The sequence below is a fragment of the Melampsora larici-populina genome (assembly GCF_000204055.1).
Source record: "Melampsora larici-populina 98AG31 unplaced genomic scaffold MELLAscaffold_6, whole genome shotgun sequence".
Classification (NCBI taxonomy): domain Eukaryota; kingdom Fungi; phylum Basidiomycota; class Pucciniomycetes; order Pucciniales; family Melampsoraceae; genus Melampsora; species Melampsora laricis-populina.
Window position 1 is genome coordinate 852,059 of NW_006768770.1, and position 17,437 is coordinate 869,495.

The window sequence follows — 17,437 nt, forward strand, 5'->3', positions numbered from 1 at the left end:
TGATTTTCTTATCTAGATGAGCAGATAACTGAGCGGACCTGTATGTAGCTGATAGCTAAGGATTTACTCAGATGTTTGCACATATGTAGTGTATGCTTTATGGCTCAGATGTGCAGTGCGAGATGATGTGATGCTCCATTCTTCTCTCAATGATATTCCCAGCCTAGGTCATGTTCCGACCAGGGAACCTATTTAATGCTGGCAGTGCTATTGATTGAACTCTATCTTAAAAAACTCAATTGATTTCGATTTTGTTGGTTTAAATTGTTCTCCTAAACTCGATTGACTGAACTTTTGACCGACTTTAATTCATGATTGTAAGTTGTTTCTAATGTCTTTTTTCTTTACATATTACTAACTGAACTTTTCTTTTCTTGAAGAAGCAACACCAGCAAAATGGAAAGTCTTCAAAGTCATCTGTGTTCCTGGTTCTCCAATGGATTGTGCACCAACTGCACCAACTGCTGTGCCTATATGTATGTAAAACCAAGACCGTCAGTTTAGACGGCTCCACATGGAGACTACCTCGCACAAAGTACTTACCAGGCTCCAATTTTGCCTTGACGTATTTGACCCAACAATAGTCTAGGAAGGTATCGATTTGCTTGAGTGTCACCTGTGTCTTGTTTGCAACTATCTTCTCACTTGCATCTGAAGCCACCACAATCAACCATACAAAAATGATCAAGATGCGAGCAAATAAACAAAACAGACCAACCATAGAAACACTTACCGGTAACTCCAGCTGATAGATCAGTCTCCTCATCCCAATCACCATCTATCTCCATGGCTGGATACATTCCATAACTCGCTCGATAAGTAGCTGCTGGTTTGGCTACTGAGTTGGTAATGAAATTCAAAACTGAATCTGTGAATTGGGTTGTACAAGCTTTGGCAAACCGAGGCTCAGCAAGTCGATTGGCCACTGTTTGTACAATCTCATATGGATATAAACCTCAACTGTCGAGATGTGAGATAGTGGCCTGTAATTGCAAGATGTCAGAAGATAATGGACCGAATTCAATGCGGAAAATAATTTGATACCTTGGAATGACGCCATGTTTGAGCGAATTCAACCGGTTCTCCATCTCCTTCAAGATACGTTGGATCTAATCTGTCATCACCGTATGTGAATTGTACCACACCTCCAACCGAATTCCGCACAGAGTCGTCATACCGAGTGTAAAGATCTTCTAATGCTTTCATCAGTAGACGTTGCATATAACCTGTCTCTGCAGTTTTGACGGCCGTATCTACCAGACCTTCTCTTCCAGAGATGGCGTGAAAGAGAAATTCTGTGGCTCGAAGACCTGAATGAAAACTGTTACGAACGAATCCTTTGGCGGGTGGCTCCTTGGCTTTTTTATGGAAATGAGGTAACGATCGATCTTGAAATCCATCGGGAATACATTTCTTTTGATGATGATCTGATGAAGGTGAAGAAGGTGAAGAAGGTATGTTTTCTTCTTCTTTATCTGAATTTAGATTTGATTCTGATTGACTTTGGATTGGTTTTTAACTCGTGATGAACATCTTCTGGGACTTGATTGGGTTTGATTTGGTGGATTACAGTGGTTTGACAGGCCATTAAGAGAGGTGGGGTCGGGAACAGCTGAGCCTAAGAGGGTTGGAGTCTTAGGTGTACCGCTTGTTAAGGGCTTAAGGGGTTTTATCCACTTTTGCAGAGAAACTGGGTTGTGCCTTTAGATTTATGATTCATCAAGCAAGCCCACAACAAGCTTCTGCACAATACAAGAATTGAGTTCAGTTGAAACCCGACCTGATACAACTCTGCAGAAGGTGATGCAAGGGAATACAGCATCTTCATCTATGATGCAATGATTGGTGAGAAACTCTCCGGTAGTCTTCAACAAATATATAAGGCCAACTGGTATGCTGATGATTTGTTTCCCATCCAATCATTTTACTGAAGTGTTTGTCTAAACCACAAACTTGCCTGGGTATGTTTCCCAACAATTTACATCAGCCAATTGTATAATTTCCTTGAAGACATGAACCAAGCTCATACTTTATGGTACCTTACTTTACCATTTTTATGGGCCTAGATACTATCAATTTCACTGAATCCCAACTAAAAGCTGTGGCTTTAGCATATCAGTGAGTTCTGAAGTATATTACCAAATCTTCTTCACAATTTCCCAAATCTAAAACTTGGTCACCAAATTAGACATCATCATGAAGCTCAGTATTGGCACAGCAATCCTTATGGCATTCATATCAAATCAAGCTTTTGGCTTAATGACTCACAGTGTCAAGAGCAAAAGAGCCATGAGACCGGCTGACAAAGCTTTGGTCAAATCCATTGACATTGCGGAGGAATTTCGTTGTCCAACGTGTCGCGGGAAAGATAAATGTTCATGTGACCGCCCCAAATCTACTTGATATTGTACCACCTCATTGGTGGTGTGAAAGTGTAAATTGCCAAGATTCAAATGGAGTTCTATTTTTGGTGATTGTTGATGTGTGTGTCCGGTTGTTCAGAAAGACAGCATTCTTTACTGATTTCAACCTCCATGTTTTATGCAAAACATTCAGATGTCAAATGTTTTTGAGAGGATTAATAATTCAAATCTTCACTTGATAAGTGTTATTTATGCTAAGTGTAAGACTTGCCATTGGATCTGTGACTAGTCGTGAGGCTTACAAGCTAAGGGTGAAAACCAGTGTGTTTATTTTCTCCTTTGTGGGAAGCCTGTTGATCTTTGGCGTTCATTCCTTACAAGAAGAGAGAACAGTGAGGGTGTTGGGATTGAGTCCCTTCAAACCTATGGGCGGGTGGGGTTTGTCAAAACTTGTGGGTTCAAAAAAGAGAACCTCACACTTCTAGTGAGGAAAAGACAAACTGCAAGATGCTAAAAATCTCTGAGAAAGAGTGACAGGACTAGAAGTGCTTCTTAGAGAAGCAAAGGTGATAGGGGAGAGGGAACAAGCTGATGTATTATTCAGACTTTCTCACAAGAGAGAAACAACTCATTTTGGTTATGTCATAACCTCAACCTTTCCTCTGCGCATTTTGTGCCTGATCTCAGCAAGCACAGTACCTTCCGGTTGCTAAACATCTACCTGTTAGCTGCCCACTTCTTAGGGGGGTTCACGCGAGCCCTTTCTCATAAGCATGAGCATCTCAGGTCTCTTTCAACATGGACAAGGATTATTCCTTGTTTCTTGTCAAAAACCAAGCAGAAACGTGATTGGGAGATTTGCTTTGATAAGCACTAGCACATCAGCGGCTTCTGCCGTGACCAAAGTTTTGAATTGATAAGGATGCGGAAAAACCTCTTGCAATCACACTAATAATTAACCCTCTCACTTTTAATATGTCTACCCCTATCAATATTTTTACTCTACTTCAGTGAACAAATATACTTTGATTCCACCTAACATACAACATATTCACTCATAATCAAAATGACAACTTGAGATCTGACCAGATCATTTGCAACTAATTTAGATATAAGCTGTAAAATATTTACTCAATGAACCAAGGAAACAGTAAACTTTCATTGCCTCTATTATAAGCATTGAGTCTTGAAAACTCTTGTTCAATTACATTTTTTCTTGTTATCAATTTTATCTTCTCAGCAAAGACAGTTTGTTTCCAAGAGTTTGAAAGTATACGGACGTACCAAAATATCTGTGTATGACCATTCATTCTTGAAGTGAAATTTGATTCTGTGGCTTTGAAAGCCTTTGACCAAGTCTTGATCTTACACTACAGTACTGTTGAGGAAAATAAAAACAATATGTTTGAATCCAACAGTTTTCTCAAAAGATCCAACAGCATGGATGTCCAACATCATACACCAATAATCTCTTGAACTCAAATAACATGTGACTAAAACCTGAATGTTCTTGAACATGTTCAATTGCAGCCACCTGAGGGTCAAACTAAGGCAGCCTGCCTGAACAGATCATATAACCCTAAGCCAAGGAAAGATTTGATGACAGATTCCCCCTGGAAGAGAATTAGGGATGCATTAGGGGCTCTCAAACCTGACCTGGTTTCAAAAAACCCAGTTGACCCAGTTGACTTTTTGGCTGGGAGCTGTCAATAAATGTCAAATTTATATACAAAGTTACTGCCAAAAAGTCAACTGGGTCAACTGGGTTTTTGAAAACCGGGTCAGGTTTGAGAGCCTCTATTCTACAAAAATATATTCAACTGAGTCCTTAAAGATCAAGATTATTTGATCTAGTGGTTCAAAATTATCAATTGGTAGATACTTTAGATATTTTGGATTTCTACCTTGACATTAACAAAAATGGGTAATTGCCCCAAGATTGCCTGGGTCACACATAATAAGAGATGTTCTAGGTAAGATGGCAATCCAGGCTGTAGATTTAGGTGCTTTAAGTGACCAAAATTAAGTGAAAATGACCGCAGCTTTGCCGTCACATTGAGTAAATCTTTTCCTTAGAGTGGTTGACATCAATTGTGGATGGGCTTCCTATAATAATCAACTTATCCAGTTTATGAACTTGCTTCACAGCATCTATCATACCCGGTGAGAAACCAACTGCTCCATAGAGATTGAACTTTAAATCAGTTAAAGTATCACTACATAGTTTGTGTTATGAGCCACAGGTTACAAGGCTTTGCTCTATATGCTTATACTGTGTTGGACTCTAGTTATCCTCTCACTCGAGTAGAACTGCAGTTCCTCACGTAGCAATCTATTACCTAACCTGAAGGACCTTTGAGCTCTGTCTCTTGCATCTCTTCACGCCAGCTCCTATCATATTGCTACGTCTATCATTCGAGATCCAAGAGAAGACAATTACATCAAGAAGTCAAAGTTCAGAAAAGAAGATTTTTAAAAAATTAAAGAATTAAAATTACAGCTATTCTAGAAATTAATGTCATCTTCGACAATTTTTTTGCTTTTTCCCCCCCAAATACAGCTGACGTGCAGCGCAGCGAACCTTACACACCGTGGATTGGGTCAACCCCGAACCCCGTCCCTGATTCCAGATAGAGATCCTCCCTCCAATTTGGTGCTTGCCACGTCGACGATTTTCACACCCAATCCAATTCCACCAATCAAGTGATCATGATCGATTGCTGTTCACTCTTGACTTAATTACCAACTTATCAACTTCAATCCACATACACCTCTGTAAGTTTACATCTCTTTCATTTCTTCAGAACGTTTGATTTGAATAAATGACTGAGATTTTGAGTTTTCTTTTTTATATAGGATCGATCGATGTCAGGAACCAGAGTAGAATCTACTGGACTTGGAATTAAATGCAGAGGTAAATAATGAATCAAAGATAAATCATCACCATGGAGAAATGGAAATTAAGGAGTATCCATTAGTAAGTTATCATGAATTTCTTTTAAAAAATGTCATCATCATATTGAATTATGATTCTTATGTGTTTGTAAACCTCTTTTTCTTTGAAATTCTAGTCGCTGGTGTACTTGCTTAATTACAAGTACATCCATCTGGAGCCGAATATATAATTATCGATTCAACAAATCCAATCCAATTGAAATCAATCTCATTGATCACATCATCAAAATGATATGGAGGTGCTATTGAATACTTGACTGACACATTTTGATTACTTGACTGATGTTTGATATGGTCACTCTTTGGTATGTGAAGCCATCCTGAACCAGAGAGTTTACTTCGGGATTGATGAAAGAGGAATCACAATTGAATATCTTGAATATATATGAATGTTCTGAGGTCATGAGTGTTCAATTTCTTAAATGGGTTATTTACAATTAGACAATATAGCCATTTGGAAGACTTTTCATGATTGATTTGTGTTTTACTCAGTTCTTAAATAAATTATTATCAATATTATGCTGTATCTTTTTCTCATCTATTCACACTTTCAATCTCATTTGTCTCATACTGATTAGATTATTTCCTAATTATGTACTCTTCTCTTCATCATATTTCCTAAAATTGAATCATATATTGGGGATACAGCCCCAGGAATGCACCTACATGACCTAAAGGTGTCTTTGAAGCCTTGAAATGTAGATGCGGACCTGGTCAACAAGATCTTAAGCTCAACTAAGCCTCCCGCTGCTTGTCACACACTACAATGCGGGGCAAGGGACTTACTACATATTAGACAACAAAGCACACTTTTGCGTGTGAGGGGAATTGAGTTTGGGTGGTGGGTTTTTGGTTTTCTCTTATTTTTCAATCTTATCAAACTTGAAAATCAAGAACAAAGAAGCTATTTCTTTAACACAATTTTAATCTTCTTTTTTCCTTACATTGGATTTGTAATGTTTTTCATGTGGATATATCCCAAAGTGAGTGTATAGAAAAGGGAAAGAATATGCATGCATGCATTTTTAACTTGATTTGCTCGCTCAAGAGATTCCAAATTTTGCTGATTCTGTTCCAAGTTTTTTTAAGATCTTTGATTTTTAACTGATCAAACAAATAAGTGTAATTAAATATATTCAATTACACAAGAACAATCAATTTTTTTGAAATACTTCCATACCAAAATAACAGAGAGATATGAAAAGAGATGCTATGAAGAAAAAACCCCAAGACAATTATAGTTTCACAGACATGTTTTGATATCATTAACATCAGGCCCGATATGTTGATCCATTCCCAAAACGCTCGACATTGATTCGGTCCCAAAGCTCCAACTACACTATGTAAAACACCAACATTATGATCTAAACAACTATTTTCTCAAATTTCTAGAACAGCTGTAAAAGAAAATCAGGTGAGGGGGAATTGTGACTCTGAGATAGGATAGACTTACAAGCATGGCTAAGGGGGTAGGTAAGGGTCAAAAAAGGGTTTGAACCAGGTTTTGCCCAAATTTTGTCCAGTTTTGGGCGAACTGGGTTTGCTCTTAACTTGTATGATCTTTTGTTCTCAGTGGGTCAAACAAACAAAGACAACATGGGACTAGAATCACAAAAACAAAAATTAATTGAACCAGTTGAAGGGGAAAAAAGAGCAAGAGAGAAAAATAAAATGAAAGCAATCAAAACAAAGTCACATTGCGCTCATGGAAAGAAAACCAGATAGGTTGAATCAAAGAACAAAGACATAGACAGCGAGCGTCCTTGAATAACAAAGTAGGTATTGATCAGGTTGTGGGTTGGATTACCTATATAAAAATTCAGAAGTCACAAAATCAGAAAGAAGATCGACTGAGATTCTTTGGCAAAAACACTTACACCCATTCTTGCGCAGCTGGATATACCAGGTGGAGAAAAGCCTCATCTTCTTGTGGTGACTTCCCGTCCTTGACCAATTGTTTACAAAAGGCTTGTTGTTCCTTTTGGGCTTCTTGTGAAAATCTCCTGGTCTTGGACTCACACTGCTCTTGGCGGTCAAGGAAATACTTCTCTTACGGCATGAGAGGGTTGAATGAGGAGCTCCACACTCTTCAACGTGTGAGTCCTGATACAATTGTTCCACAGCCGCCATCTTGTGAGTCCTGATTTGATAAGAAAAGGCAAGCTCCAAAGCTAACGTGCCTGTCCTGATAAAATTGTTTCATAGCCGCAATTGTGTGAATCCAGATTTGAGATGCGAGGGCATGAGTGAAATCCGAGGCTGTTGACGTGACAGTAGGAGTTTGGTCAGACCAAGAAAAGCATCAACAAAAGAGACACGGCCCGCGTACGTTTTCAATGAGGGGCATAATGTGTATTTTGACCCTTGTACAAATAATGTTGGTAATGAAAGAGAAGGAAAAAAATACATATTTTTTTTTTGACAAAAAACCGTTACATCCAGGAACGACTAATTATTTTTTTAAAAAAAAGTGTAACTTTTTTTGCTCAAATGTTCCTGTTTTTATGAAATGCTTCAGAAATTTCAAGTCAGTTTGGGAGATTGCAAAACAGTGAACCACCTCTAGAGGTGGTCCACAAACTTAAAATTTTACTTACAATTTAAGCGTCCCAAATCAGATCTAAAATTTAAAAAAAGGCTGTAAAAGCCCTTCTTGAACCGCCCTATTGTTGTCTCTATGTGCTGGAAGAAACATATGTTTTATGTTTTGGGGTTCTATTCTAATAATGTGTGATGTTATCATCATCATCATCATCATCATCATCATCACAACACTGGGTAAGCAACACTGCGCACCGCAACAAGCACATCCAGTGCAGTGTTGATCCAAAAAAAAAACTGATTTTTTTGAAGTCCGGTAGCGTAGCAGGCTTCAAAACCAAAGAGCAACGCTACGTCACATGTCAGGGTTGCTTTTTGACGCTGCGCAACAGGCCCAACAGCAACGCAACTCACTAAAACAAGTGTTACCAAGAACACAAATGTTCAATGGTATTGATGGGAATAAACAAATCTTAAGAATATTTGTGAAATAGATAAAAATATGAAAAACAAGTTGAATAAACAGATACCAAAAGCAGTTATGAATTGGATTGAATTTTTTTAAAACACTAGTCAAATATAAAAAAGAGTGGGGAAAAAACCAAAAAGAAAATTCAAAAAATGTAAGCAAAAATCGAGTCATGGTCAAGTCATGGTTATACCTATGGCTTGTACTTAGCCAAACCCTTCTCAATGCCTTGTTTAACAATCAAAACTCTCAACCCTATCATTCAAAATCAAAAAACCAAATAGTTTATGTCAGATTGATCTTAAAACCTTTTTGAGCTTATAAGAAGGTTAAAAAGGTTAGTTTTGAAGTCGATCCAACTTACATACATCTGTTTTCTTGTTTCAGACTTGCAATGTCTTGTTCAAATTCACTGACTTCATTTTTATTTCTTTGGCAGCTCTTTAAATATTGTGTTCTTTTAATTTCTTTATCATTTTAGATCGAGCTGTTTGACAAACCAAAAAACAAGTCAGGAAGTGATTTATTAAAGAGAGTTGAAAGGAAATTATATTGGTAAGATGGTGATAGGCATCTTTTTGGAATAAAAAAATGAATGAAGGTTATATCAGTAAGACGGTTATATGAAACAAAAGCAAGGGATAAAAAAGCAAAACACAAATTGGGAGGCCTTCAAGTTCCAAATGTCTGGAGAGAAGGTTGTTTGTTCAAGTCCGATCTGAATTAGGGTATAGACTTTTGATCTCCGGTGTTCCAGTACTTAACCACGGCCATTGAAAATTGTCCAGATGTGTCAATATTGTGTCCAAATTGATTTGTGTAGTATAAGAGAGGGTTAGGAATGATTGTGTGGGGTAAATTTGTCAACAGAATGAATGACTTTCATGGCCCCGCAACACCCGCAACATTTGCAGTCTGCTGTGCTACAGAGGCGTCTGCGTTTCTCTTAAAAAAAAACTTATTTTTACGACTGTAGGAAGCTCTGCAGGGTCTCATACCCAACGTGCTACACTGCACAGCAGCGCAGCTCTGTCTGGAAACCGCAACGCCGTGTCGCACAACAGCATTGGTGAGCGTTGCTTACCCGGTGTTGATCATCATCATCATCATATCATCATCAATCATAAACATCATCATAAACATTAAAGGATAACTATCAATTTGAACAAAACGGACAAAACCTCTCCCCTGGTTGAAAATTTGATAGTTTTGAGTGCTTAATCTTTCTGACTCTTATGATGGTGAACACTGCCAATGACAGCTTTGACTTGGCTGGCCAGTCATAATTCATTTCCCAACTACCACAGGACCACCACCACCATTACCACCATCATCAAACCAATCCACAAATTCAAATCAAACTGATGATCAAAAGCATTCAATCTCATTAAACTCTTTGAATAAAAAAAAACAAAATCAAAGTTCAATTTACTCATCAATCTTGTTCTCCTTCAAAGCAATCCCAATCTACTCCTCAATCTCAATCTCAACCTGAACCGCAACCAATGTAAGTCTTTCCTTTCAAAGTTGAATTATCTTCAATCAAACTAATCCAATCACTTTTGCATACATTTGCAATCATCATCATTTGTAGTCATCAAACTTATTCTACACAGGTAACTCTAACTTAACATCAATCAATCAAACTTGATTGTTAGGTTAACTTTTGTATTCTTTGTTTTTCTCCAACAGGTTCCAAGTTCACCTACTAAGAAAATCAAACTCTTGCATCCTACTATCATCAACTCAAATTTGAATTCTACAGCCACATTTCATCCATCCCAACAGACCAAGATGATCATGAAAAAAATCTATATTCTGATCCATCAAATCTGAAACCTTTCAAATCAATCAAAAATCTGATTTTCCTAATCAACTTTTTTCTTTCATTTGATTTATTCAGAAACCTAAACCAAAAACCAATCCAAAAACCAAACCAAAAACAAAACATCAAATCAACCTTAGCTTAACAAAGCCCTCTCTGCGCGGCCACATCCGCGCGCCTCACAGAGGGGCTTACGACTAATTGTCGATTTTTGGCATGAACACTCCAAGTGTTAAGTGTCCTTATGTTGTTTTTTGCATTTCAACGCTTCCCTTGCAAACAAACACCACTTCACCCTGCAGGGAAATTGGTTCACCAATGTTGTCTACATATTTTCATCTATTCATCATCTGGGAAAACCTGCTTCATCATGCTTTTTTTGAGCTTGATTGTGAAGCCCTTATGTCTCACTAGTAACATAACTCACGGCTTGTATTCACACTTTAAGTGTTTTCAAGGAATTCTTTATGTCTGAAAGTTAAAAATTAACCCAAAAGCCCGCTGTACAGGCGGGATTAGTGAAAATCTTCAAACCTCTTTTGTGGCCGCATCACTCAGAGTATCCATGGTGTTAGGCCATGAGGACATGTAGAAAGCATTTACAAACCACTTTCCCTGCAGGGTAAAGCAATGTTTGTTAGTGAGGGAAGCGTCAAATTCAAAAAAACAACATAAGGACACTTAACGCTTGGAGTGTTCACGCCAAAAATCAACAATTAGTTGTAAGCCCCTCTGCAAGGCGCGCGGACGTGGCCGCGCAGAGAGGGCTTTGTTAAGCTAAAAACCAACCAGAACCCTAGCTCATCCAAAAGTTTCTTATCAATCTTGATCTCTTTATTCTTATCACACTGTGGGAATTATTGAGTTCAAAACCCGATTGAGCAGAAATGTGGTGTCCAAGTCCGTAACTTGTCTCAATCACGGATCTAGTTCACATTAAGTTCACAATACCTTCACAAGTTTCCCTCAAGCTGTAATCACATGGGCTGACGGGCCAAGGACGGGTCAGGCTGGGAACACCAGACAATTGGGAGGACCACGAGCGGAGTGTCAACGCCTGACACTCACACCTTTCACGGCTTTCCACCTACCCTTTCACCCGCCGTGAAATACTACCTTCAATATTACCACTCCCTTTTGTTTGCGTCACATCCCTGCAGACATCTCCCACAACCCGGCCCTTGTTTCTCGGGAACTTGGAGGTATCCGCATACTTGAGTTGACGTGATTCACCAACCACCCCTTGCTTCATCTATCACCACCACCACTGCCATACCATATCCTAACCCACACCGCTATGGAGGACGCCCAGGACGACGATCAATACTTCAAGTCAACCTTTGTACGTGTCGATCCCTCCCAACCCATCAAACTTCCGACCAAAGCTTTTGATTTGGCAGGATTTTACTGCCCTCCATGTCTTGCTTTAGGACTCATGACGCCTATGAAGTACATTTGCGTGAAAAATTCTATGTGGACCGTGGCGGTAGGTCCTTTTTTTAGTTGTCAGCTTCAACGCAGTTGCTAATGATGTCATCATCCATCTACTTAAAGTGTGGGATTACTCTACCCCCTCAGCAACCAGGTCAACCTAAGCCCAGAGGTCACTTTTATTGGACTTGGGCACTTCCCCAGCTCGTATATGAGATCGCGATGACGAATGCCGGTCACTGGCCTGTGGTTCCCTTCCCTCAACCCTCAAAGGCACCTTCAAAAGTGCCACGTTGACCAACCACAGCTCCAAGTCAGAAGCAATTTAATCACCTCCTCGCTTCTACCTCATCCCAAGGTTCCTCTGGTTCTGGTCAATCAACGACAAAGCAAGGAGGAGTATTGTGCACTGGTGTGGAGGGTAAGACTGCCTCACATTGAATTGACAAACCCCGTCCAGGAAATATGCAATGTGTTTACAAAGCACGTTCCTCTGTAAGTTGCCATTCCATTCCACTGTCATCACTTCTTCATCATTTGGCACCCGCTCATTTTTTTGTCCATTCATCACAATCCGATCTAGTGTTGCAAAACGCACGGGGTTCAACAATGTACAGCTAAACGCCACAACAATCCTGCACCTGAACAGGCCCCACCCGCTGAACCCGAGATGCCTCACCCATTCATGAATAGATCCGCACCGCAACCACCTGCAACATCTCGGTCCCAGCCCACCTCAACTCTCTCAACTCACACCAAGCTTCCTCACCAAAGCGTGCAGACCGGTGGTCGAATTGCTCATACATGCACCGCTCAACAACTTGCTGGCTTTATTGAAATGTGTTACCAGCGAGATCAAGAGATGTCAACCATCAAACAGATTGAGGCCAACGAGAACAATGTCGTTAATGTTATTGCTTGGCTCAAAGTATGTCAGTTTACACATATTCTGTAGAAATATTGTGCTGATCGATCATCAAATTACTCCAATATCACCCTGAAATGTGAATAACATTTTAGGCAGACGAGGATCCTAGGTTGATCACCTTTCTCGCCCCCAAGTGGCAAGTTTTTTCTCTGATGCAGTGCTCCAAGTTGATTGAGGACGCCGCACTTGCAGAAGGACTATCTGTGGGCTAATGGTCACAAACACTGGACATATGGTGCCCAAAGTTCAAAGGTTGGGTGAGTGGTAATGAGTGTCTGTGTCAATCTGACGTTGATATGCTGACCAAAGTGGTCCTCTCAGTGTGCCCTTCCTGTCCACCTACCTGATTGCCCGCCACCTCATCCACGCAGCATTTTCGTCAAACTTCAGGGTATTGAATCAGATAACTGCCCCCGGCTCAATTGGTTCCTCTATTCCACTTACACGAGTGATGACCCCACTGCCTCCAACCCTCCAAGCCCCTCTTGCCCCTGTGTAGCGAGTACCAGTGAGACCAGTGGAATTGACGCTTCGCCACCTGCACCGCGTGAAGATGAAGACAGCAAACGTGAAGACAAAGTTAATTATGTTGGCAAATTGATCTCACAACCTGTGCCTTCAGTTTCACAACCACCTCCACCAAGCCCAATGTTATCTCAACCAGGCGCAAGGGTAACTGGCGCCACTTCTGTCGCATCCCAACCCCAACCCAAAGTAAGTCTTCCTTCTATGTGTAATCAGCCATTTTTGCGCTATGATTGCTTATCAACCAATGTCAATAGCAGCCTGTCATTCCACATGTACAGCAGCAAACCTTTAATCCACACGTCCAAGCTTGCTGGCCAGTACTTGAGGCCCCTGTGCAAGACTTGAAGGTGTGGATCAACCTGACACGTACCACTAAGCTAAATCGGATGCAAGCATGGAAAGTGTCATTTGGCAATCAATCTAAACAAGTTGAAAGCACAATACATTGCTATGGTTGATGGATGGCTGGGTTGATGAAAGACGGGAAACTAGACCCATGGGAAGTGGAGCAGCGCACTGCCGGCAAGCCAGTATCTATTCTTGCAGCGCGCGACCACTTCCACCATGAGTTCCATCTTGCTGGATGTCCAAAATCCGCAAAAGAAAACTCCGCCAATGATCAGACTACCCAATCAGCCCCAGCAGCTCAAACAATTGGATTACCTCATAAAAGAAAAAGGGGTGAATAACTTTTACATTACATTAATTCATCAAAGTGTCTTCCTATCTGTTTTGGACTGACCCATTCTGTACTATCTGTAAAATACGTGCTTTTATTAGTGATTTCCTCCCAAAAATCATGTAACAGGAATGCAACACTTTCTTTTTACTTCACAGGTGACCAGTCCCTACAAACGGCAGTCGGAAGGATGGTGAAGCGACTCAGCTTGTCATTATGTAATTCAAAATCGCGTTTTGGTGTCTCTTAAATGTTTTAATTGTCATGTTGCTGCCCCAAACTTTGTAGCATTCATTTAGTGCTTTTGAAGACGCTAAACTTTTTGGTCAAAAGCAAGAAAAGAATGTTTTTTGTGGGAGCTATGCAATGAAATCATAGGCTTGTAGGGCCAAATATTTTTTATACTATTTTCATCAAGGGGTATTCTCGTTTGTACGCGTTGAGATTGAGAAAGTGCAGACTAATTTACTCTACACCCCTTGCTTCTTGCAACGTTCACCTTTACTTGTTTTTTTTCTTGCTCATCGCGCTTCCCCTTCTCTTTCTCCAACTTCTCATTTCCAAGTGGTGTTATAGCTCAGGTAAGTCTGAAACGGATACCACGCACTCCCATTTCTATTCTTGATTGGTTATGTTCTTACCATGGTTGAACTGCGTGCTCACGAATGCGCTGTGTTGGACGTTTCAATCTCAAGCGAAATGATGCCTAGTAATCTGGCTGATACCGGCAAATCAATCTTTGTTTGGATGATGAACAACCGGGAGAAAGCTGACAAAAGGGAAAAAGCTGCTGTACTAGAGTCACATAAGACCCCAAATGCTGAAGGCGACACTCAAAATTCAATGGTTGATGATCAACTGGAATCAATCTTTGTCCGCATGACGAAGAATCGGGAGAAAGCTAAAGCCGTCATACTGGAGATAGAGTCCAATGATATCACTCTGCCCTCACTTTGTGGACTGGGTATGTTCAAACCAAACCTCGCGTATATTCGTTGTTTTTGTGTCATCCTGACATATCATCTACTACTCTGCACTGCCAAAGAGAATCTTTTGTTAGCGAGTGCTCCAGCCTTGGATACCCCCAACCTTGGCGATGTGACTCTTCTGATATTGGAGTTCAGCCCAGCGACCTCTATGTCCCATTCAAACGTCACTGTATTTGGACTTACTTGTGATCAAAGTCCCCCCTCCCCGACATGGGGCTTTGTGAGCAAGCCAGCTCAACTCTCTGTCAGCCGAAAACTGGTGAATACATGGGACTGTCGTGCAATGTATGAAGGCACTCTAGAACGCAACAACTGCAGAATCTCTGTTGGGGTACGGTTCTTTGATGACTTCCCTCGCGATTTGTCCATATACAAGGGAATTGCACAGTGCAACTTCCATGTTGCGACTTACCCTGCGCGGTTTCGTGCTCATCTACTCAGCCTTTTGGGACGGCAAGGCTTCACCGCATAGGAACGTGATACAATCAAGGGCTTGTGAGTCCGTGTGCTTTCTTGTATTATACATTTTGTATGCAACTTAACTCTGCGGCTCTCTACAGTTCCAGGAAAACCTGATTGGGCTACTCCAGAGGCCAAATGAACCGCCAGCTGCCCACCCGCATCTTGAAGTGTTCACGTTGGAAGAGTTCATCTGCGGCCCGGGCGAAAAGTTAACTTCTGATAGTTCGTTCAAGGGTCCAGCCCCGGAGCATCTAGGGTGCCCGAAGCGCTTGTTACTTGAAGCCTTCTTGCATTGGTCTTATGAAGCAAGCGGGAGGACTAGCATTATTGGCAGTGTTCAGTGCGTTGGGACCATCATCACCAAAGCTGTGATCCATGATGTGAAGTGAGGGAGAGCAGTCTACATCTATCATGCAAAAGGGCACTGACAAGCAGTTGCTTCTATTTGTTAACTTTGAGACAGGCGTCCATGGACCATAGGTAATTTTGGTCGCAGTTTGGTTCGGAACTTCCCTCAGGAGCACATATGCAGAAAGTTTTGTCACCAACAGGGCATTTTGTTTCCAACAGTTCATCCAAAGAAAGTGTTTGCATCACAGGAAGACTGGTGAATTTTAATGTAGCCTTTTCATTAATTCTTGAAATAATAATCATAACTTAAGTACTTGACACTAAGAAGAATCCAATAAATGAGTGAGAGCCAAGATTGTTCTCGTGATGTAAGGATGTCTTTTTTTGGTGTATATCTACGCTTTTTGCGCTCAATTTTGCAATACTTTCGAAATTCCATTGTGCGCTATCTGTATCTGTGGGAAGTGACACTTATTTTTTGAGAAAGAAGAGCACACTTTTTTAAAGGTTGATTGTACACACATGTGACAAGGGATAAAATGAAATAACAAAATCATATTTATACTACAACAACATGTCACCCAAGAATGAAATAGTCTCCCTCTTACGTGCCTATGAATCATCCAGTTATTCCTTCGCTCTACCATTTCTTCCATAAAAAAATTGAAAGGGACAGCGGACATGCTTCTCGCCATTTAAGCAAAACCACCATACCAGATGTTTGTCATCTCAGCGGCTGATGAGTTAAAAATCCATTTGCCATCCTCTTGAAGTTCAGGGAATAGTTTGGGATTGGTGTAGTGTTGGCAGAATTCATCGCTGGCCTTGTGACCACGGAAGTGGAAGGGATCCACGGGGAAAACTGTCTTCATGAAGGGTGTGTAGTCTTCTTCCTCACCGTGGTAGATGTGATTGACAAGCTTGCAAGAGCTGTCATAGAAGCACACCTGCAGCATCTTTTGTGGGAAGGTACGCAGTAGGAATGCCTGAGAAACAAACAACCAATCGTGGGTGAGAATTTCGATAATGGGCATTGCTTAGGAGGGAAAGACGTACCTGAACCGCGCTCAAGCTCTCAGAATGGAAGAATGTCTCTCTTCCAAGTATGACTCCACAGGTGCCCACTACAAGCTGGTCGTTGTGTGTTTGCTTACGAGAAAGACAATTTTTTTACCGTGCTTCTGTGGGGCATCTTTGCCCTTGCGAGCCTGCTTGTGTTGCCTTTTCTCTTCATCAGCTTGTTGAACGTCATCAAGATTCACCATCTCCGCAGTTTTCCAGTGTTGGTGGACAGTGGGGTCCAAAGGGCGATTCGACCCAGGTCTGTTGAGCATCGAGGTAAGTGCGAAGTTGCCAGTGACACGACTTTTGAATTTCTGATATGCTAAGGCATGTTCTTTGATATGACAGGTCGCAGTACCGTCGACCGTCTCATTCATGCAAGGCTGGGCCAGGCAAAGATGACCCAATTGTTTTTGGTGTTCTGCCCAAAATCAGTCTTTCACCTGAGTAAGTTGGGAGGTGCAAGGACCTTGTGGGGGTGGCAAACCGTCAGTGTTTGCCAGTTCACAAAGCTGTTCCAATGTTGCTGAGCATCTCCAGTGTCCTATAGTGATACCGTCGATCACCACAGCACAAATATCTAAGAGAGCTAATTATATAAGAATCAGAAACTGAAAAACTGAAATAAAATGAGATAAGATGATAATGACAATGTACATGCAAATTTGGTTTTTTTTCTTTATTTTCTCCATCGTCCTGTGGTGGCTGCGCGACCAGCCGAACGCACGCCGAGCACACGTGGTTACAATGCTTGGTCCCTTCAAGAGCTATCCTTTCCAATACCCTTTTCATTGCATCGTGATAGCGGCTTTCGCCATAGCAGGAAGAGTCCACAAAGACGTTGGTGCGTGCCG

At 40.9% G+C, this 17,437-nt stretch overlaps 3 protein-coding genes across 3 annotated transcripts; 2 read left to right on the top strand and 1 right to left on the bottom strand.

Annotated features, from left to right (window-relative positions):
• Positions 1–354: 354 nt before the first annotated feature.
• Positions 355–1,533, bottom strand: MELLADRAFT_94451 (uncharacterized protein; the record flags this gene model as incomplete). The annotated part of the gene is made up of 5 exons (XM_007406578.1): positions 355–470; positions 544–651; positions 734–938; positions 1,045–1,475; positions 1,521–1,533. The coding sequence occupies 5 exons, from the start codon at positions 1,531–1,533 to the stop codon at positions 355–357; spliced, it is 873 nt and encodes a 290-aa protein (XP_007406640.1).
• Positions 1,534–2,196: 663 nt separating this feature from the next.
• MELLADRAFT_124505 (uncharacterized protein) lies at positions 2,197–2,403 on the top strand (the record flags this gene model as incomplete). The annotated part of the gene is made up of 1 exon (XM_007406342.1): positions 2,197–2,403. One exon carries the CDS (start codon positions 2,197–2,199, stop codon positions 2,401–2,403), a length of 207 nt encoding a protein of 68 aa, XP_007406404.1.
• A 9,047-nt stretch (positions 2,404–11,450) lies between these two features.
• Positions 11,451–13,498, top strand: MELLADRAFT_94452 (uncharacterized protein; the record flags this gene model as incomplete). The annotated part of the gene is made up of 9 exons (XM_007406343.1): positions 11,451–11,639; positions 11,708–11,876; positions 11,943–12,005; positions 12,069–12,079; positions 12,168–12,512; positions 12,605–12,621; positions 12,689–12,769; positions 12,884–13,226; positions 13,295–13,498. The coding sequence occupies 9 exons, from the start codon at positions 11,451–11,453 to the stop codon at positions 13,496–13,498; spliced, it is 1,422 nt and encodes a 473-aa protein (XP_007406405.1).
• Positions 13,499–17,437: the final 3,939 nt, after the last annotated feature.